We start from the raw sequence: 22,810 nt of genomic DNA, 5'->3' as shown, positions 1-22,810 counted from the left end.
CTTATTTTTTATTTGTATTAAGCTTTCTCTTCTTTGTTAAACTACTGGAGACCAAGAATTTCCTTCGGGATAAATAAAGTATTTATCTATCTATCTATCTATCTATCTATCTATCTATCTATCTATCTATCTATCTATCTATCTATCTATCTATCTATCTATCTTTTTAGTTTGTTTGTCTGCTGTCTGTGTTAATGCTTTTTTTTTTTTTTTTCCTGTTAAAAAAAAAAAAAAAAAAAAAAAGTTTGTGTTTATGATGCCATTTTCAGTCCGTAACAGGTCCGATTTCAGCACCGACACCATTACACCTCTGGGTTTCTTTCGTACAGTTCATAAGCAAATTCTTCTGTGTGAGCGTGATCGCTACACAAAGCAATAAAATCAATCTCCAACTGGAACGGTCCGTCTGCTTTATCTCCCAATGTGAAGCCGATGGTGTTCACCTGGAAATCAGAACACAGAGGGTCATATTGTGCTTTTTTTTTTTTTAAAAGCTTAAAATATCATCCCCTTCTCCCAAAAACACAGAAATCTTTTATGAGTGAAGCTAAAGAAAACTGAACCGCCTAGCAAAAATCATTGTCTTAGCACTAACTACAACATGGGTAACTCATCAGTCTGAAATGTGCAGACACTATGACCTACTTGGTCTGTTATTTTGATACTACACAGTGTTCCCTAATATTAAAAACAGCAAAACATGATGAAACATCTTGTGTTTCTTTATCAAGGTAGAAATAAAATTGCTATTATATTTTCAGACTTTCCTACATTTACATGTACACACTGGGTCATGAGAAGCTTAACAACATTTAGCTTGTTGCTAACAGAAATACCAAAAATACAATATGAATGCTATGTTAATGTCAGATTCTAATTTGTTATACTGAGGTTATTTATTTATTATTTAATATTATAATACTGACATACTTTTTTTTTTTTTTTAATAAGTCATATGCCAAATGAACCGACTGTTCTCAGTTCTCCATAAATGAAGTAAATCAGCAGCCTATTTTTGGTAAAATTTAAGATCATGAGCATATGAACTTCTGGTTTGCAGACCTGATTTGGTACAGCTTTTATTTTATTTATTTATTTTTTGTTTACATTAGATGCACTTCCTAATACAACCCTCCTTATTTAATTATTATCACATCTGCAATTCAGACCCTATATGTCAGCAGTAGCATGCCAGCATACTTTACTGCTGCATCACCCAAGCACCTACAGTAGGTATCAAAGTAAAGATACTAGTATCTCTCTTTTTTTAAAATCTGTAATATCAGACCTTGTCCAGCCAGAGGGGGTGCTGATCATCTTGAACTCTTCCCCGACTTGACAGGAAAAATTTTGAAAATGGAATCTGCAAGAGAAAAAAAAAACATTATAAAAAAAGAAACCAGTATATAAATAGACCGTCTCAAAATCCTTTCGGTTTGCGATCTTTTGAAAAAGGTGATAACATTTAACACCTGATGTACTACTGTATATACTGACTGTTTGCTAAAGTGAATAATCAGTGTCTCTTTAATTCAGTATTGTGACGCACCTATACATTTTTATTTCATTTTGATGTTTTACTATTTTCTTATCCTGGTCAGGGTCCCGATGGGTTCAGTTTTCCTTTGGATCACCGGATGCAACTAACACATCCCAGATAGGATGCCAGTCTATTATGGGACCTCAGCCATACACCGCCTCCCCCAAACATCAATCATGTCTGTATGCAAAAGCCTGCTGGTGATTCAAACCCTGGATCTGATCTGTAGTGGGCTACTGTAAATTACAATACAAATCTATTGTAATGTGCATTTGGGACAGGATATTGGACATCTGATTTAAAGCTGCAAAGTCTGTCACAAGAAACAGCCCATCTTATTGGACGCTGGGGTCAGAACATGGGGCAGTCATGATATGGCAATCCTGTAGCAGTTGAGTCTCTTGCTCAGAAACCGAACCCACAGTCCTAACAAATAAGAAACAACTGTCCCCTAAATCTTAAGCATACTTATACATACTTAGTTAAGATTGAACTGAAGTATGCCATTACTGCAGAGTGATACTGTATACATGCCTACGATTACCATTGTATTTTCAAGCAACACAGTAATTATGTCATGAAATTGGTAAGACTGAACATTTTACCTTGACATCCTGCCAGTATGGACCACCTCGTGTGTATAAAAAGTAGCTGTACATGTCGTCTCTCTGGTGCGAAAAGTAGGTTTCTGCTGAGATGTTCACCATCCAAGGCCTGCCATCTCCACGGATACGCAAATACAACGAGTTAAAGCTCGACCAATCGTAGTGCTTCTTCCTTTCGAATGAAGCCTGACAACACAAACTCAATATTACAAACCATGTCCATTTTTATCTGCAATGCTTTACATTAAGTCAAAACATTTCTGGTCTTATACCCACTAACCAGAGGCTGTTTGGAGCGCAGCGTGCAGTACCCGCTGTACCGAGTCTCTCCATCCCTCGGTGGGACTGAACACAGGGTACCGTACATCATACACGTGTTGCTGTTTCTCCCCAGCTTCAGATACGCCCCACTTAGGCCTCCGATCTCCCGGTCTGAGGAAACCACCCACTGATTAAGAGACTCGGGTCCCCGAAACTCCCACAAAACCCGCGTTTGCTCCAGCATGTGCTCTTCCAACGGTCGACCCTCAGGCCCCGTCCATCTCTCCACAAACTCAGTTTTTAAGAGTCCAAAATGCTTCTTTACTCCCTCCACACCCTTTGAGAAGTCAAAGGTGATCTTCTGCCAAGGCCATCGTGTATTTTTATTTATAGTTAAGATCAATGAATACGTAATAAGTGTGTATAAGAGAGAAATTGATTAAACTCTGATATCATTTAATACAATAAACCCAAACTATTTTTATTATACACATATTAATGTTCCTCACATCCTACAAAAGATGTTTTTTAAATAATACTTTTATTTTTATTTTATTTTTATTTATAGTTAAGATCAATGAATACGTAATAAGTGTGTATAAGAGATAAATCGATTAAATTCTTACATGATTTAATATAATAAACCCAAACTATTTTTACTATACACATATAAATGTCCCTCACATCCTACAAAAGTTGTTTTTTAAATAATACTTTTATTTTTATTTTATTTTTATTTATAGTTAAAATCAGTAAACCCATAATACTTTTATATTGGAACTAAAGAAATCTATTAAACTCTGATATAATTTCATATAATTAACCCAAACTAACTTTAATATACACATATTAATGTCCCTCATATCCTACAAAAGTTGTTTTTTAAATTATACTTTTATTTTTATTTTATTTTTATTTATACTTAAGATCAATGAATCAATAATACTTTTATATTGAAACTAAAGAATACTATTAAACTCTTACATGATTTAATGTAATAAACCCAAACTATTTTTACTATACACATATTAATGTCCCTCACATCCTCCAAAAGTTGTTTTTTATTTTAATTTATACTTAAGATCAATGAATCTATAATACTTTTATATTGAAACTAAAGAATACTATTAAACTCTTACATGATTTAATGTAATAAACCCAAACTATTTTTAATATACACATATTAATGTCCCTTACAACCTACAAACCTTGTTTTATAGATACTGCTTTTATTTTTATTTTTATTTATAGTTAGGATCAATGAATCCATAATACTTTTATATTGAAGATTAATAAATCTATTAAACTCTAATATGTGTATATTAAAAAAAGTTTGGGTTTATTATATTAAATTATTTCAGAGTTTAATAGATTTATTTATCTTCAATATAAAGTATTATGGATTCATTGATCCTAACTATAAATAAAAATAAAAATAAAAGCAGTATCTATAAAACAAGGTTTGTAGGTTGTAAGGGACATTAATATGTGTATATTAAAAATAGTTTGGGTTTATTATATTAATTCATATAAGAGTTTAATAGATTTGTTTATCTCCAATATAAAAGTATTATGGATTTACTGATATTAACTATAAATTACAATAAAATGAAAATAAAAGCAGTATCTATAAAACAAAGTTTGTAGGATGTTTGTGACATTAATATGTGTATATTAAAAATAGTTTGGGTTTATTATATTAAATGACATCAGAGTTTAATTGATTTATTTATCTCCAATCCAAAAGTGTTAAGGATTTGTTGATCCTAACTATAAATTAAAATAAAATAAAACTAAAAGTATTATTTAAAAAACAATGTTTGTAGAATGTGAGAAACATTAATATGTGTATATTAAAAATAGTTTGGGTTTATTATATTAAATTATTTCAATGTGCTTCACATCCTATAAACCTTGTTTTATAATTACTGCTTTTATTATTATTTTTTTATTATTTATACTTAAGATCAATAAATCCATAATAAGTGGCTATCAGAGATAAATCTATTAAACTGTTATATGATTTAATATAATAAACCCTAACTATTTTTTATGAACACATATTAATGTTCCTCACATCCCACAAACCTTGTTTTGTAATTACTGTTTTTATTTTATTTTAATTTATAGTTAAGATAAAAGAATCCATAACAAGTACGTATAAGAGATAAATCTATTAAACTCAGACATGATTTAATATAATAAACCCAAATTTTTTTTATATACACATTTTAATGACACTCACAACCTACAAACCTTGTTTTTTAAATTCTGCTTATTATTGTTTTTTTTATTATTTTTTTTAAGATAAATGAATCCATAATAAGTGTGTATAAATCTATTTAACTCAGACATGATTTAATATAATTAACCCAAACTATTATTTATGAACACATATTAATGTTCCCCACATCCTATAACCGTGTTTTTTAGATTCTGCTTTTATTTGTATTTTTTTATTTATTTATACTTAAGATCAATGAATCCATAATAAGTGTGTATCAGAGTTTAATCTAATAAACTTTGACATGATTTAATATAATAAACCTAAACAATTTTAAATATACACATATTAATGTCCCTCAAATCCTACAAACATTGTTTTAAAAAAACTATTTTATTTTAATTTATAGTTAAGATCAATAAAATACTTTTATACTATAGATAAATAAATCTATTAAACTCTGATATTTTATATAATAAACCCAAACTTTTTAATATATGCATATTAATGTCCCTCACATCCTACAAACCCTGTTTTATAGAAAATGCTTTTATTTTATTTTTTTTAATTTATAGATAAAATTGTTATATACATAATACTTTTATACTGGAACTAAATAAATCTATTAAACTCTGATATGATGTAATATAATAAACCCAAACTATTTTTTAAATACACATATTAATGTCCCTCACAACCTACAAACCTTGTTTTATAGATACTGCTCATATTTTTATTTTATTTTAATTTATAGTTAAAATCCATAATAATAAATCCATAATCAGTGTGTATAAGAGTTAAATTTATTAAACTCTGATATAATTTAAAATAATAAAGTCAAACTATTTTTATTAATTACATATTAATGTCTCTCACATCATACAAACCTTGTTTTATAGATACTGTTTTTATTGGTATTTTATTTTAATTTATAGTCATGATCAAAATATCCATAATACTTTTATACTGGAAATAAATAAATCTTATGAACAATGTTTGTAGGATGTGAGGGACATTAATATGTGTATATAAAAAAGTTTTACTTTATTATAGTAGATTATTTTAGAGTTTAATAGATTTATCTCTCATACAATTATTATGTATTTACAGATATTAACTTTAATTTAAAATAAATTAAAAATAAAAGCAGTAATTACAAAAAAAGGTTTGTAGGATATAAGGGACATTAATATTAATAATAATAGTAATAATAGTGTTTTTAAAAAAAAGTTTTATTTTATTATATTAAATCAAATCTGAGTTTAATAGATCTATCTATGATACACACTTATTATGTTTTTTTTATTATGGATTTGAACCATAAAATAAAATAAAATCTAAATAAAAGAAGTATCTACAAAACTACTGTTGTAGGATGTTATGGACATTAATATGTGTATATAAAAACTAGTGTGGGTTAATTATATAAAATCATATCATAGTTTAATAGATTTATTTAGTTTCAATATAAAAGTGTTATAGGTTTATTGATCTTCATTATAAATAAAAATAAAATAAAAATAAAAGCAGTATCTATAAAACAACTTTTGTAGAATGTAAGGGACACTGATATGATTTTATATAATAAACCCAAACTATTTTTTGTATACACATATTAGAGTTTAATAGATTTATTTAATTCCAATATAAAAGTACAGTATGATGTATATAAAAATGTTAACTATAAATTAAAAAAAAAAAAGCAGTATTTTTAAAACATTTGTAGGATGTGAGGGACATTGATATGTGTTTACTGAAAATAGTTTGACATAATTATATTAAATCATATCATAGTTTAATAGATTTATTCAGTTTCAATATAAAAGTATTATAGATTCATTGATCCAAACTATAAATTACAATAAAATAAAAATAAAAGTATTATTTAAAAAAACAACTTTTGTAGGTTGTGAGGGACATTAATATGTGTATAATAAAAATAGTTTGGGTTTATTTTATTAAATGATATCAGAGTTTAAAAGATTTATCTCTTATACACACTTATTACATATTCATTGATATAAACTATTAATAAAAAAAAAAATAAAAAAAAAGTATTATTTAAAAAACAAGTTTTGTAAGATGTGTGGGACATTAGTATGTTTATATTAAAAATAGTTTGAGTTTATTATATTAAATTATATCAGAGTTTAATAGATTTATTTAGTTCCAGTATAAGTGTATTATGGATTCATTGATCATAAGTATAAATTAAAAAAATAAATAAATAAAAGTATTATTTAAAAAACAATGTTTGTACGTTGTGAGGGACATTAATATGTGTATAATAAAAATAGTTTGGGTTTATTTTATTAAATGATATCAGAGTTTAATAGATTTCTTTAGTTCCAACATAAAAGTATTATGGTTTCATTGATCCTAAGTATCAATTAAAATAAATTAAAAATAAAAGTAGCATCTATAAAACAACTTTTGTAGGATGTAAGGGACATTAATATGTGTATATTAAAAATAGTTTGGGTTTATTATATTAAATGATATCAGAGTTTAATAGATTTATTTAGTTCCAGTATAAGTGTATTATGGATTCATTGATCATAAGTATAAATAAAAAAAAATTTAAAAAAAATTATTATTTAAAAAACAACTTTTGTAGGTTGTGAGGGAAATTAATATGTGTATATTAAAAAAAGTTTGGGTTTAGTATATTAAATGATATCAGAGTTTAATAGATTCATCTCTTATACACACTTATCACGTATTCATTGATATAAACTATTAATTAAGATAAAATAAAAATAAAAGTATTATTTAAAAAACAAGTTTTGTAGCATGTGAGGGACATTAATATGTGTATATTAAAAATAGTTTGGGTTTAGTATATTAAATCATCTAAGAGTTTAATAGATTTATCTCTTATACACACATTACGTATTCATTGATTTTAACTATTAATTAAAATAAACTAAAAATAAAAGTATTATTTAAAAAACAACTTTTGTAGGTTGTGAGGGACATTAATATGTGTATATTAAAAATAGTTTGGGTTTAGTATATTAAATCATGTAAGAGTTTAATAGATTTCTTTAGTTCCAATATAAAAGTATTATGAATTCATTGATCCTAAGTATAAATTAAAATAAATTAAAAATAAAAGTAGTATCTATAAAACAACTTTTGTAGGATGTGAGGGACATTAATATGTGTATAATAAAAATAGTTTGGTTTTATTATATTAAATCATGTAAGAGTTTAATAGATTTCCTTAGTTCCAGTATAAGTGTATTATGGATTCATTGATCATAAGTATAAATTAAAAAAATAAATAAATAAAAGTATTATTTAAAAAACAACTTTTGTAGGATGTGAGGGACATTAATATGTGTATATTAAAAATAGTTTGGGTTTCTTATATAAAATCATGTAAGAGTTTAATAGATTTATCTCTTATACACATTTATTACGTATTCATTGATCTTTAAATTAAAATAGAGTAAAAATAAAAGTATTATTTAAAAAACAACATTTGTAGGTTGTGAGGGACATTAATATGTGTATATTAAAAATAGTTTGGGTTTATTTTATTAAATCATGTAAGAGTTTAATAGATTTATCTCTTATACACACTTATTACGTATTCATTGATATAAACTATTAATAAAAATAAAATAAAAATAAAAGTATTATTTAAAAAACAAGTTTTGTAGGTTGTGAGGGACATTAATATGTGTATATTAAAAATAGTTTGGGTTTAGTATATTAAATCATTAAGAGTTTAATAGATTTATCTCTTATACACACTTATTGCGTATGAATTGATATAAACTATAAATTAAAATAAATTGAAAATAAAAGTATTCTTTAAAAAAGAAGGTTTGTAGGATGTGAGGGACATTAATATGTGTATATTAAAAATAGTTTGGGTTTCTTTTATTAAATCATGTAAGAGTTTAATAGATGTATCTCTTATAAACACTTATTACGTATTCATTGATCTTAAGTATAAATTAAAATAAATTAAAAATAAAATTATTATTAAAAAACAAGGTTTGTAGGATGTAAGGGACATTAATATGTGTATATTAAAAATAGTTTGGGTTTATTATATTAAATCATATCATAGTTGAATAGATTTATTTGTCTCCAATATCAAAATATCATGGATTTATTAATCTTAATTCTAAATTAAAATAAATGACATATAAAAACAGTATCTATAAAACAAGGTTTGTAGGTTGTGAGATACAATAATTTGTGTTTATAAAAAATAGATTGACATGAATCCATGAATACATTACAAGACTTTAATGGATTTATTTCTCTGTAATAAGTGCATAGTAAATGTTTCCTACGTTTTTCTGATAGTTTGATGACGCTCCCTAACGCTTTAGCTGAAGTTGACGCTTGATCAGCGGTTTCATTTTAATCTTTCTTTAAATAAATACCATTTAACCTTAAAATTATTATAAAATAGCTTTTGTAGTATGTTGTCCACTTAAATCTGTGCAAGAATTCGTAAAATAAGTAGGTGTTAAGTGTTTTTTGAACCATTTATATAGATCGGAATGGCGAATGTTAAACGAATGTCGAATATAAAACTAACTTTACCGCAGTTACAAGGGCTGGATCCAAAAATTCGACTGTTCATCGAATACGGCCTGTGTGTTTAATTTTAGACTTTAAATATTTTATAAATAAATATAATAAAACACCGAGTAAACGCGAAGCAAGCAAATACGCTAAAATAAAGGGCTATAGTTCAGCAATTTTCAAACAGGAATAATTTTAAATCCTGCCTCTGAATACTGGCATGAGAACACTTTACTTTTCTGATAAAACAGGTTTAAATGAGACCAGTCAGTTTTTTGGTTTACTCTTGCAGCTTAAATTAGGTTAACTTACACTAAAGTGGACATTACAGCAAGACATGTAACATCATATGCAAGTAAATTAAAATATTGTGTTAAATCCAAGTTCTGCTGAACCATCGCTAAGCTTTCTTTGATTCGATTCTTTTGAGTTCACAAATCGATTCGAATCGGTAACAGTGATTCCACAACAGAATGAATTCGGTGAACCGGACATTAAAACAGAACCGATTCAGTCAAATGATTCTTTTCATCGCTGCACAATGTTTACACATTGCACATATTTAACTAACGTTAGCTACTCCAGCACTCAAAGCAGCAAGACAGCTATAAAGCACCTTAACACCGTGTGGTGTTATGATATTAAACTACTGGCATACAAGTTATGGAAATGTAAAACACAATCCATGTTCACTTGCGCGAATTCTGTAACATTAATGAGGCTTACCATTCACAGGTGCATAAAACTAACTAGGTTACGTCACTACGTTAACCAGCCAGCGTTCGCTGTTGAACGGCCGATACAGTCCTTCCTAAATCACATCACTATTTACCACGTTTACTCACCTTTTTAATTTTCCTCAACCACGTCTTAAAACATGGGAGCAGACTAATGTGACTGCACACGTTATATGAACAATTCTGGCTTTGTGTGTTACAATAAGCTTACGTATTAAGTAAAGAGAATTTAATTAAAATTGACGGTGCTAACAATTATCTCTAAACCTTCACTGACAAGGTAAATTAGCTAACGTTAAAGTTAACTAATTCACTACCATTGGATTAGCTAGCCAATATTAAAGTAATTTATGAACAGTATAGAGCACTTACCTCTAAATTTCTGAGCTTCCACCGATGTTATATTAATGTCTGCTTCCACCAGCTTTTTTAAAAGATCCTCTGTTGTAAGTTCCCTCAACGCCGTTCTTAATTAACCTCTCGCGCAGGTGAGCGACCGTTAAAAATTCAAATTTGAAGTGGAAGATCAGGGTTGCCAGAGTGCTACAGTGGTTTCCAGCGAAAATGCAGAGGTGCATTAAAAATGCACAAAAAATACACATAAAACTACCGATGTTCAGTATTTCAACAGTATTAAACAAGTTAAAACAATATGGCCTGATAATAAACTGCTGATATCTTAAACATGTACAACGTATTAGGTTTTTAATGTATTTATTATTGTTTGGTCAAAAACCACCCAATCTGGCAACACAGGGGAGGGCTGTTTTCATTAGGGCTTATTTTAAAGCATAAAGAAACCTTAAAGAGAAAACTTAATGTTGTTTTCTGATTTCATTTTAAGTAAGTTTAAAAATAAGCCTTAAGGAAAATCTTAACTTAAGGTGTTTTGTGCAACTGGGCCCTGACCCTTGTGTATGCACTGACACAGCAAAGGTCATGGGATGGTAATAAGTTGATTATTACTGACAATGATCTGCCACCCAAATAATAGCTGTGGTGGTCCTGTGGCTGACCTGATCAAAGAAGAACAGTGAGATAAATAGGGCTAAAAGTACAGATAAATATACTGTATATAACACATCTTCCTAATTAATTGATATACTGCTAATTATATAAATATTATAAAATACAAAATATTAATGACTTCAAACCTATACAATCGTTAAATATATCTTGTGGGATAATTTGCTGCAGTGTCTTAATTCTGTGCTAATGCTGCAGTCTATCCTGAAAGTACCTTTAGTTAAAAGGTGGTTAAAAGGTACAAATCTGTACCTTTTGCTGTAATGAAAGACTTTGTACCTTATCAGAAAACCAAGAGGTTCATATGTGACCCTAAAAAGTACAATATTATACCTTTAAGGGTACATTTGTGAAAAGTGTACCTCTGAGTACAAGACAGTACTTATATCGTACCTGTTTTTTAGTGTGTACTGTGAAATTTCATAGTAATCTAGTTGACAGTTCCACTATCAACTTTCACAGTAAAACACTGAATTATTTCACAGTTCTACTATAAACAATTTCATAGTAAAACTGTAAACCTGATTAATTATTTTACTATGATGTTTAACAGTTCTACTGTAAACTTGGTAAACAGTTTTACCCTGGACTTCACAGTTTACTTTGTAATTACTGTACTTTGACATTAATTATACAATACAATACAATACAATGTATAGATCTCACAACTCCATTTATTCAGCAACGGTATAATTTCAAACACAGGCACAAAAACAACTGGTAAGGATATCTTCTAAATGGTAAACTGATAACACATGTACCAACTTGGCATTCTATAATGTAATGTTAAATGCATTAAAATAATAGTAATATAAAAAATAATAGTAATAGATTGTATTTGTTATATAATAACAGAATTATATTACACTTAATAATTAATTTTACGATGGTAATTATACAATAATATAATTTTATTGTACAGTAATATATACAATTATATAACTGAATAATGTATTGTGGTATAAATCTTTATATAAACTTTATACATACATAATGAAAAATCTAATTCATAAGCATTCCTTATGCATTTAATTATGGCAGTACTGGGTGCTTGGATGTGTCCTATGTCTGAGTGTGTGTGGGGGTGTGAATTGTGACATGAATTACACCTCTTGTTTTCCTAGCTTGTCCACATTGTTGAATTTGCTGGTGAAGTACACTTTCTGGACCTCCTTCATGGGGAAAATCTGTTCGGCCACCTTTAAAAATGCAAAAAAATAAAATAAAAAAAATAAAAAAAAATAATCAAACATTTGCCGCCATCACCTCTAAGCTACAGGGGCCCTAATATATTTCATCAGCAATGTCTTACATCTGATGTATCATAAGGCATATATTTGGTAAGCGTATCATTAATTACCATTAATTGTTATGGTGCAAAAAATATTTATTGCTGAAAAACTGCACTAAAGCACTGACGCAGACAGATCTTCTCTCTTTTTAATTTCATTATTTTAGTAGCTCAGACTGCCTTAAGATGGATTGGCATGGCCCGTCTGATTCACTAGTTACTAGAAAAAGAATCAAACAATTAATATCAGCAGCTATGCAATCAGTACACAGTTTAGCATTTACCCCGTAGTAACACACCCAACAGAAGCTAAAAACAGTCAGGGCTTTAAGCATATATAGATATGCAGGCGGGCACAAAGGTGGATGAATGGATGGATGAAAAGACATTGTCAGCACCAAAACTGTAAAGAAGTGAGTTGTTTTACATATTTTAACACAAATTTATTTTAAACACAATCTGTTTTTAAAAAATCAATTAGCACCTACTTTAAGTTTCCGAGATCCAGGCCTCCTTGTAATTGTCTCTTTTACATCATAGTCCTAGAATGAAATGATTTAGAATATGTAGTTATCTGAGTTATCTACAAAAACAGTAACTATCTGTGGATGTGGTTGTAAAGCAATGTACTAAAACGTGCTGCTACTATCATGAACAAGAATATGAAAAACCCATCCTTATGTGCTGATGTAAATGTAGGCAGATACTGTTATCTACAATACCCGGGTCTTCTCTGTCGGACACTGAGACTCTCTCAACCTCAGCAGCCCTCCTTGACGTGGTCATTTTCCTGGAATAAAAATACTGTTTTTAATTTCATATTTCAAATCTGTAGTTAACAGAATGCTACAATAGCTTAAACACAGTGGCACAAATGCAGGGTTTTCCCTGGGTTGTTGGCAGGCTTACGTGGTGTGGTCACTGGGCTTGGGCTTAGGTGGTGCCCAAGTTTTATAGGGAGTAGGGAAAGAGTAGGGAAAACCTGAAATGTGTGTTAATAGACATTTCCTGAATAAATCATATAAACTTTGATCAACTGCCCCAGTTTCACAGCAATAATTAAAGCACACATATCACCCATCATTCCAAAGAAAATGCTGGACCTCCACTATTTTAGGAGCAACTTGCAGGTTAACGTTCACATTTAATTAAGACGTGTATAAATAAGACATAAAAGGTGAATTGTCTTGTAGGAAATATTAAAAGCATTTACATTATCTGTACACTTAGAACTATAAAAAGTGATAGGTTTATTATAGTGCAGTTTAGCACTGTAACAACACTATAAACTAAGTAATTGTACCAGTCTTAACGCGTTGCAAGTATTACTACGCATTTAAAGAGAGCACAATCAATTACCGTCAGATAACAGACTGTTTATGCTAATGGTTTAGCTAACGTCCCAAGTAACTAATTTGAAGACATAGAATCCTGACACCTGTGTTATTTTCGGCTTTCTAAAATGGCCATTTATTTTTAATAACATTTTAGGCATAGTAAATATATTATTGTTTATTATTATAAACTGTTTAAGTTAATGACTTACCATCGAACTTCAGGGTTTAGCGCGCGCCGCTTCACCAACGTCTTTTTATCCATTTCTCACTTTCCAGATAACAGTTTAGCCGTTGATGAGATTTTCCGTCGTCAGATTCTTGTGTCCTTTAATAAGCTCTGACTCAATAACACATGTGGCAGGAACTTTATCTTTAAGCAGATACACAGCGCGTACTTTAACAGACTCGTTTTTGAGAATTAAATCACTGAAACTGACACAAAATTTGTATTTCGCGCGGTTCACCTGACGCCAAGCTCGAGACGCTTGGTTGAAATAACGGTCTCAAATCAAGTGCGCATGTGCGCATGCCCAGACTGACATGATGTCTGACATGATGTGTGTAGAAGAGAGGTTTGTGCAGAACAGGCAGAATAAAAGGCGCTATAAAGTCATCTGTCTGATGTAATATTGATGTAATGTAATATTTGTCCTGTCTGCATGAGGTTATTTGTATTTTTGTAATATTATAAATATGTAAATCTGTGCTGTATTCTTTTTTTATTAATCATCTAATTTTTTAGATGTAAATAATGTCTTTTTGACATGTTTTTCATGTCATGTAATTAACTTACCCTCACACACATACACGTACACCCTTCATTCACATACCTCCTTTAAATAATACATAAATATTATATACATTATTATTGTCTTGATATTTGTATCTTGTCATTTACCTATATGATCATAGTTAAACTGTAAATTACTGTAAACATCAAACATTAGAAGAAGTTACTATGAACTATTCTTAGTTGAACTGTAAACTGTAAGTTGACGGAATTTTACATGTTTAAACTGTAAACTTCACAGTCAATATTATTAAACACCGGAAGAGGTGGCCATGAACTTCATGGTAACATGAGAGTTCACAGTTGTACTCATGGTCAAACTGTAAAAGTGACAGTAGAACTATGAACTTTTATGGTTTAACTGTAAACTTAACAGTTTTACTGTAAAACTTCACAGTACATTTTTTCCTGGGAAGTTTATTTATTTATTTATTAGGATTTTAACGTCATGTTTTACACTTTGGTTACATTCATGACAGAAACAGTAGTTACTCGTTACACAAGATTAATCAATTCACAAGGTTAACGTCAAGCACAGTCATGGACAATTTTGTATCTCCAATCCACCTCACTTGCAAGTCTTCGAATTGTGGAAGGAAACCCACTCAGACACAGGGAGAACATGCCAAACAGACCATGTGCATAGGTGTCATTAAACTAGTCCTGTTGTAATAACTGACAAAGAATTATAGAAATATTCTACAAAGTTGTATGTCGTTTTGCACACAAAGAGGGCCACTGGTTTCAAAAAATGCAGTAGTCTCTAAGTTTGTAAATTCGCAATGGTCAATGAATTATTATTTTGATTGCAATTTTAAGTCTACCTGATTGAAATTAAGTAATTAGATACTTATGCATCAGTATTTATCATACAATTACACTATGGCCAATAATATATTTTTGGCAGTTCTGCTGACATTGGTTGCAAGGCAATATGAAACCAAGTATTAAGTCTTGAAACTGAGGGCAGACCTTAATTACCTTTTTCTAACTTACCTTTTTATTAACTAACTTTCTATAACAGTTTTATTGCTTCTAGAGGTTTCCATGCCATGTTGACAGTCACTGATCACTGACAGGCTTAATACTTTTTAGCAAAGTATTTAAAGTCCTACCTATTATGGCAGCAAAGTTTACATGATGCCCTTCCCTGCTAGAGCAGTAGTTGCCATTGTTTATTGTTGAGAAACATCCATTTTTTAGCTTTTGTTTATTCACTTATTGCTCAGTCAGTTACTAATAGTTGTATACAAGCAATCATTTAAAATAAATCATATGCTTCCAACTTTGTGGCAACAGTTTTACTATGACTGTGCCTGTTTGCACAAATCACCACCATAATGGCATGGTTTGATTGGTTTGATGTGGATGAACTCTAATGACCTTCACAGAACCCTGACCCTAACCACAATAAAAACCTTGGGGATAAATTAGATAGTTAATTGTGAGCCTGGCCATCTTGAATGATGGAGGAAGAGGAACTTACTGTATGTTTTTTTTTTTCTAGGAACTGCTGACTCTAGCTAAGAGAAAACGAGTGGACTCAGAAGAACCAGAGGAGCCTGTCAGTAAACCTGCAGCATCTACAGACTCGGAGACCTCTGACATGATGAGGTACATTGTCTTGATTGTGGATGGACCACTCTTAGCACTGCCCTGACACTAACATGGTAGTGACATGGTAGTGTATGTTGTACTGGTAGAAGTGCATGAGGTGCAGTTTTGTTGTCTGGATTTTTAAACCCCCCAGTGTTAATCCTGAGAGAAGAATAATGCTAACCAAAACTACAAACATTGTGCAAGAAAAAAAGAAAAGAGTCTCCAGCCGGTGCTGAAAGAGTATGTGTTCCTAAAAGTGCCTGGTAGGTTAAACAGTATTTATCCCAATAACACTGCTGCACATGCTACACTCATTCAAGTACAACACACTACTGTTTCATTACTGTGTTAGTGTCATTGCAATGCTCAGAAGGGGTTCTGTGGCGGTATAGGGGTGACAAAGTGTACCGAGGGCCACAGTCAGTAATTGTAGTATATGCACAAAGTTCATTTATTTTAGGCTGAGGCAGTTAATGCTTGGATTTTTTTGGTGTGTAGTGGACTGTCAGAGGCACCAAAGCCAAGAAGAAGGTGAAAGCTGGTAAAGGTGCAGAAAAGAAAAACCTCACGAAGAAGAAAGTGAACAAGGCTGCTTCTTCAGGTAGCTCAGATGGAGACAGCTCAGCTGAAAGCTCCGCTCCAGAGGAGGGTAAGAGAAAATGCCTGATGCTTGTCGCATATGTTTACTTTTGTTAACAATATTTGAAGCTGTTTTTTTTTTTTTTTTTACACTTCTAGCCTAAGCTTAACCACTTTATCGCACAGGCGAAGTGTCCGACTCTGAGAGCAACAGCTCCTCCTCCAGCTCGGATTCGTCCTCGGAGGACGAAGAATTCAAAGATGGTTACGGAGATGATCTGATGGGAGACGAGGAGGACAGGGCACGTTTAGAGCAGATGACGGAGAAAGAAAGAGAACAGGAGCTGTTTAACCGTATTGAGAAAAGAGAAGTGCTCAAGCGCAGGTGAGAAAGTGGTGGGACGTTAATAACCAATGTTGCTTTAGCAGTGTGCCAAAACATTGTGCAACTGAATTATGAGCTCAAGCATGAAGAACAGTTAACCAAAAATTATTTCTAAAATCTATTTTGGGTATTCAAATGAGGTGGGACAATCAGCAGGAACCCTTTTTGTACATATTTAGGTTGTTCTGCAGGGAGTGGTTGGGCAGGGTGCTCCTTAAAGTGCAGATTAGAGCTTTTGTGATTTGCATACATTTGCATACTTTCTTTCTAGACAGCATGGTAGAGGCAATGAAGCCCCATCGACCTCCCTTCCTCAGACACAATGATCTGTGCCTGTTTGGCCACTGGCCAGGTCGATAGCGCCGTCTGCAGTTCGAGTGCCAGTGCCAAGCTTTTTAACTTGTACAGTGTGAATGATTAGCTACTGTCACAGTGAATTAAATGTTTACTTTAGGTGGCTTGCGAGTGCAAATGGTGGTCACATTAAAATGCAATTTGCACTTTCTAATAATCTTCAAATATCTAGCAACATCAGCCTTTCTTGGGTCCCTTCTCTTGGGCCCTGTGGTGGCGCAGCGGGATATTCCGCTAGCACACCAGCACCGAGTTTCTGAACTCCTCAGTAATCTGTGTTGCCACCAGTCGGCTGGGCGCCATCTAGCGGGCATAGTTGGCAGTGCCTGCAGCAGATACTAATTGGACACCTTATCTGCAGGGTGGCGGCCGGACTATGTGTGGGTGGGATCTTCATACGCTGTGTAAGGACCCTGATTGGCGGAAGAGACGCCTGTGCAGAATGCAGGGCGAGAAGAGGAGGACTGTGCACGTGTCTGCTCGGATGCAATCTGGTATCTCTCAGCAGCGGAAGACAAATTGAGTGCACTGAATTGGAAGGAAAATGGGGAGAAAATGCATTAAAAAATAGAAAACACAAGAGCTCTCTGCATTATCAGTGGTTAAGCCGTGATCATTGTAAACATGTATATCTGACTTACATGTTAAGGGTAAACAGCATGCTGTGATGGGACAAATATTGACACTTGCAAATATTACCAGGATTATTTGATTTTGTAAACTTCAAATTTCTGGAGGGACTGCATGTCAAATAATTAATCATTATTTAATTAATAATCTACTGAATAAATAATTATTGTTCAATATCAGTTTTTATGTGCCATTTAGCAGGATAAAGCATTGTATTATCTGACTGGTTGTTGATCATAAAGTAACTAATAATTATAGTAGGTTAACTATATTAAAATCCAATACATGCGTTGTAATGTATATGTGTATACATTATTTTTGGTTGTAATTTACATGGTTACTTGTATCACAGGTTGGGAACACTGTACGCTTGGTTAAATCTATGCACTACCGATACGCTAGCATGCTAAAATGAACTTATTTTGTAATGAATTAAGAAAAAATGTATCAAAAAAATAGCAATAAAAACAGCATGGTGCCAATCTTACAAATTCCTGGTTTCTGATGGTCTGATCTCATTTACTGGATTCTTCAACTACAGAAAAAATCCCCAGCTTGGCAGAAACACATGAGAGCTGCACATCAGTCTTGGGCTGCATGGCTTGTTTGGTTTGTTGTACAAGGAAAACTTAACTGAACCTGGTATTGGTTCTGCATTGCACCTTTTTTAGCCTGGTTTTTCCACCTTCATCTAGTAATGTCCAAAGTCCTAATTGTAAATCTGCTGCCACTTGCACAACCCAGAACCCACCCATCTGATCGAGAAAAGCCAGATCACCACATACCCCTTCCAGCATGTGTCCAATCTGAAGCCACTTCTTATCAGTGTTGGTTTCCCCACACAGACCCAGATTGTGTACAGAGGACAGTGCTAAGCTCCATGTGACCCCCACACGTAAGCAGGTGCCCGGACCAGTCTAGAAGAGCGCTTATCATTGCAGCAGTGGTAAGAGACCCTGTCCGACCATCCCTTACTTAAACACTAATAACTGTGTTTGTGTGGGCACATGACCAGGTTGGTGGCTCTGTTGAGATAGCAGTAAACACAACATGACTGATGTTAGTGCATGACCGAGCTAAATCGAAACAATTTAAATACTTTAATTTTACACACAAACAACACTCCTGAAGAAACCAACCCAACCACAACAAGTAAACCATACATTATACATTTATGGCATTTAACAGATGCTTTTGTACGAAGCAACTTAACACTCTGAATGTATACAATCCAAGCAATTAAGAGTTAAGGGCTCAACAGTGGCAACCTGGCAGATGTAGGCCTTGAACCAGCAACCTTCTGATAAGTCCTGCATTTAACTGCTGAGCAACGACTGCTCTATACAACTATGTACACAGCAAAATTCACAAAACCAAGTCTAGAAACCAAAAGACCCACTGGAATCAGACATTATTCAGTGGTAACGGAAGAGAATGGAATGCCACTCTGTCCAATTCTGCTCTCATCTAAAACGTTCTTCATAATCTTCATCTGCTTCAGATAACTTTCCAGATGCTGTTTAATCTGCACAGAAGATCCGAATAAGAAATATAAACAATCATTGATAAGAAATGTCCATGTATGAATATTATTCCATTTTTAAAAGGATGGTTGCTGTGCTAAAGAAGATTTACTATGTTACTGACATTTACATTATTATTATTACTATTATACACATTCAACCAAACAACCATGCAGTCTTGAGACTGAGGGATAAGTAGTAGCTTGGTTGCCTTTAAAATAAGTTTTCAAATGTTTGTCCTCCTAGAGCTTCCCACAGTCATCTGCATTTGCTATTATTGATGCAAACACGCTGAAAACCTTAATGTGAAATAGCAAATGCACAAATGACTCACAATGAATACATAACATTTACATTTTCAGCATTTAGCAGACACTTTTATCCAAAAAGTGACTTACAGTACTGTGACAGTCTGAGCAATTGAGGATTAAGGGCCTTGATCAAGGGCCAAACAGCAGCAACCTGGCAGTGGTGGGGTTTGAACCAGCAACCTTCAGATTACTAGTCTAGTACCTTAACCGCTAGGCTACACTTCCCCCCTTAACATCAGCTGTAAAGTATGGTGGAGGAGGAATGAGAATCTGGTGTTGCCTGGTGTTCCTTACCTCAATGAGGCTTTGTCCCAGAAGTCTGTTTTCAAAGCTCATTTTGGTGGCTTTTACTACTGTACCGCTTTTTAGCTTGTAGCTGAGTTGTCAAAACACAAAAGCACAACAAATGACATTTACATATTTTTATAATAGTAAATAACATATTTTATAGTCCTTTAAGTGGGGGGGGGGATGTACATCCTTGGGGGGGGGGATGTACATCCTTATCCCAAAGCATAGGGGGGCCTGTGCAAAGACTCACCAGTTGAGAGTGTCTTTCCGTAAGAGGAACAGGTTTCTTAAAGAGGACCATTGCTGTGGAGTGGCGTGAAGGACCACACCGACAAAACGACGACAGCCGCTGCACTCCAGGACCTTGTAAGTGCTGAGACATTAATAGTAAAGTCATGTATGAGCAACATAAACCTTCTAGCTATAGTTAACAAATTTAAAAGGTAGTGTTGTGAGGCCAGGCCCATTCCAGATCTGTAATATTACCAGTCACATCTGTGTAGGCAGCAGGCTAGCTAATGGCATAGCTGAGATGTCAGCAGTAGTGAGCTAATGTGTTTTACTGTTGAGCCATCCCAGCACCACAATAGCTGGTTTAATGATGTTTTGCATGTTTTTTTTAATTAAGTCTCCCTGTACTGGATTTTTATTTGCAAAGACTTTGCACGTCTGGTCAGCAAGACTACTAAAAAAGAAAATCTAAACAACCAACCAAAAAGAAAATCTAAACAACCAACATGTTGGTCAATCAACCAGTTTAGCACATGGAGAACATTGTGTAAATTTGTGTGATCTGTTTGAATGTGACTGAAAAAAATCTGTATTTATTCAAATAAAAGAAAAGCAAAGGATTTTTGTCCCAGTAACACTGGCTGACCTTTAAAAAAATAACACCAGGGTTTCATTACTGAGCTTTGACATAACCACAATATCCTCAAATATGACTTACCAAAATGCCAGAGGACTATCCTTACACACCTGAAGTCTTCCTCTGACTGTCAAATCCTTGGTGATTTCTGCAAAAACAGATCAGGACAGAGTTAATACCAACAGCTAATTAACAAGTTAGGACATTAAGAAATTAAGACTAATTTATTATCAGTAATTTCTCATAATCAGGGTCACAGTGGGTCTAGAGTCCACATGAAAACACTGGAAACTAGACAGGACCCTATGGATACAGGGCATCAGCCACTCACTCTTTCATTTACATCTAGGGTCAGTTTAAAGTGAGCTAAAGGACAGAATCTTAAACCACTAGGTGATTGGGTGGTGTTGCAGTCTAATGTGCTAGCACACCACTAAGATCTCCAGCTCTCAAGTTCGTATCTCAGTCTGGCTGGGTGTTTAATGGACATTTAACAATGAACAACATTTAACATTGCTGCTGCAACTGTGACCTGTTATGGCTGGTTGAAGGCACTTGTGCGAGAGGGGGAATAATCAGGGATGCAGCACAGCATGTTTCTCCAAACGTGATACGGCTGTCTGAAAGTCCCCACCTCTGGCAGGTGAAAAGAAGTGTTTCACGACTGCACGAGTATCAAAGGAGCTGCTTCGGTCAGAGCAGGGGTGTGCAGTGGAAAAAAATCAGGGAAGTGGAAATGACTAACAAACACTTTTATTTAGGGATGTAACGATACGCTCTATCCATGATACGATGCGATTCACGATACTGGGTTCACGATATTATTTTTTTTAAACTGAAATTGAAGACAAATGATGACAAAGTTTCCAATAAAGAAAAGAAAATACTGTATCTGTGATTATCTTTTATTTATCTAAATAATAAATGCCCTTTTATTTCTGAGGTAGGTACAAACTTTGTAAAACAATTTTGAATTAAGCCCAATTTGGCTGAAAAAACCCAAATTTGGCAACCAGGCGAGGTGTATAGCGCCAGTGCCCTCTGCTGTTTAAAGTAAATATCGATTCATTTTACATGTCAAATCGATTTGAATCGTGGAATTTTTGAATCGGTTATTAACTGTATTGTGGTGATTCATTACATCTCTACTTTTATCTAAAGCAACTTACAGTTGTAAATAAATACAGTTCAAGCAACTGAGGGTTAAGGACCTTGCTCAAGGGAAGTGGCAACCTGGTAGTGGTGGGGCTTGAACCAGCAACCTTTGCATTACTGATACCTTAGTTGCTGGGCTACCACTGCTGAATAGTTCCATTACAGGAGCATTCAGTCTCAGTTGGAAATTCGGGGTGCAAACTGTGTACTATGCATTGTTACAAAGTGCTCCTCCACAAGTCCACCAGAGATGTCTCCAATCCCCACAGCCACTACGTTCTGTATTGCAACTTTAAACTTGTTTTATTAATTTGCAGCTCACCGTGTACTTACTGAGACAGATGATCGATTTGAGATATTTAACCTCTCCACAAACTCCTAGTGAATCAGCCAGCACCAGGTTGCATTTAGCACAAATCAGCACTGAACTCTTTGAATAATCTGGTCTGGTATCTCGTACATCCTCCACAACACGCAGCTGCTCCAGAATCACGCTGCTTTGGCTCAGGCTCGATGAAATAAAGCTGTTTTGAGTGCTGTCGCACGGAATGCTATCATTTGCTGAAATACCAGACGTAATGTGAGACATTTTCGTCTAATAAATGCTTTCGGGTTTTACAAAATCGCAGTTGACTCGGTTTACGGAATGTTTATTAAGTTCTCAACTAACCCAATACCCAACTTTATACTTGTAGTGCACTAGATAGGGTAGACAACTTACGGTATGTTAAATCGAGGTTCTTTTGTAATGTA

At 32.9% G+C, this 22,810-nt stretch overlaps 3 protein-coding genes and 1 long non-coding RNA gene across 4 annotated transcripts; 1 reads left to right on the top strand and 3 right to left on the bottom strand.

The window, feature by feature from the left end:
- Positions 1-251: 251 nt before the first annotated feature.
- LOC134314726 (complex I intermediate-associated protein 30, mitochondrial-like) lies at positions 252-2,785 on the bottom strand (the record flags this gene model as incomplete). Its single annotated transcript, XM_062995420.1, has 4 exons — positions 252-443; positions 1,289-1,363; positions 2,146-2,331; positions 2,426-2,785. Coding segments are annotated over 4 exons (762 nt in total), but the record flags the coding sequence as incomplete, so codon positions are not given.
- An 8,815-nt stretch (positions 2,786-11,600) lies between these two features.
- On the bottom strand, positions 11,601-14,045 carry LOC134314325 (uncharacterized). Its single transcript, XR_010012366.1, has 4 exons — positions 13,782-14,045; positions 12,958-13,025; positions 12,724-12,777; positions 11,601-12,143 (listed from the first exon to the last, which is right to left on the bottom strand). It is a non-coding gene; the product is annotated as an uncharacterized LOC134314325 (long non-coding RNA).
- Positions 14,046-14,634: 589 nt separating this feature from the next.
- Positions 14,635-16,929, top strand: LOC134314725 (RNA polymerase-associated protein RTF1 homolog). Its single transcript, XM_062995418.1, has 4 exons — positions 14,635-14,646; positions 15,870-15,983; positions 16,460-16,610; positions 16,727-16,929. Exons 1-4 carry the CDS (start codon positions 14,635-14,637, stop codon positions 16,927-16,929), a joined length of 480 nt encoding a protein of 159 aa, XP_062851488.1.
- Positions 16,930-18,986: 2,057 nt separating this feature from the next.
- LOC134314907 (protein Mis18-beta-like) lies at positions 18,987-22,743 on the bottom strand. The gene is made up of 5 exons (XM_062995719.1): positions 22,391-22,743; positions 20,984-21,050; positions 20,285-20,407; positions 20,038-20,119; positions 18,987-19,434 (listed from the first exon to the last, which is right to left on the bottom strand). The coding sequence occupies exons 1-5, from the start codon at positions 22,644-22,646 to the stop codon at positions 19,321-19,323; spliced, it is 642 nt and encodes a 213-aa protein (XP_062851789.1). The 5' UTR covers positions 22,647-22,743; the 3' UTR covers positions 18,987-19,320.
- Between the last annotated feature and the right edge of the window lie 67 nt (positions 22,744-22,810).

The sequence above is a fragment of the Trichomycterus rosablanca genome, chromosome 5 (assembly GCF_030014385.1).
Source record: "Trichomycterus rosablanca isolate fTriRos1 chromosome 5, fTriRos1.hap1, whole genome shotgun sequence".
NCBI lineage: Eukaryota > Metazoa > Chordata > Actinopteri > Siluriformes > Trichomycteridae > Trichomycterus > Trichomycterus rosablanca.
Note: the sequence above shows the minus strand (reverse complement) of the source record. Positions and strands in the feature narration are given on the sequence as shown.

What these genes read in the sequence shown, in the direction of transcription:
- LOC134314725 (XM_062995418.1), top strand. An exon ending in CTGACATGATGAGGTACATT is followed by an intron (nt 15,984 to 16,459) that starts GTCTTGATTGTG and finishes TTTGGTGTGTAG; the next exon opens with TGGACTGTCAGAGGCACCAA. An exon ending in AAGCTCCGCTCCAGAGGAGG is followed by an intron (nt 16,611 to 16,726) that starts GTAAGAGAAAAT and finishes TTTATCGCACAG; the next exon opens with GCGAAGTGTCCGACTCTGAG.
- LOC134314907 (XM_062995719.1), bottom strand. Translation starts at nt 22,646, where the DNA reads ATGTCTCACATTACGTCTGGTATTTCAGCAAATGATAGCATTCCGTGC. An exon ending in CAAATCGATCATCTGTCTCA is followed by an intron (nt 21,051 to 22,390) that starts GTAAGTACACGG and finishes CTGTTTTTGCAG; the next exon opens with AAATCACCAAGGATTTGACA. An exon ending in CGGAAAGACACTCTCAACTG is followed by an intron (nt 20,120 to 20,284) that starts GTGAGTCTTTGC and finishes TTGACAACTCAG; the next exon opens with CTACAAGCTAAAAAGCGGTA.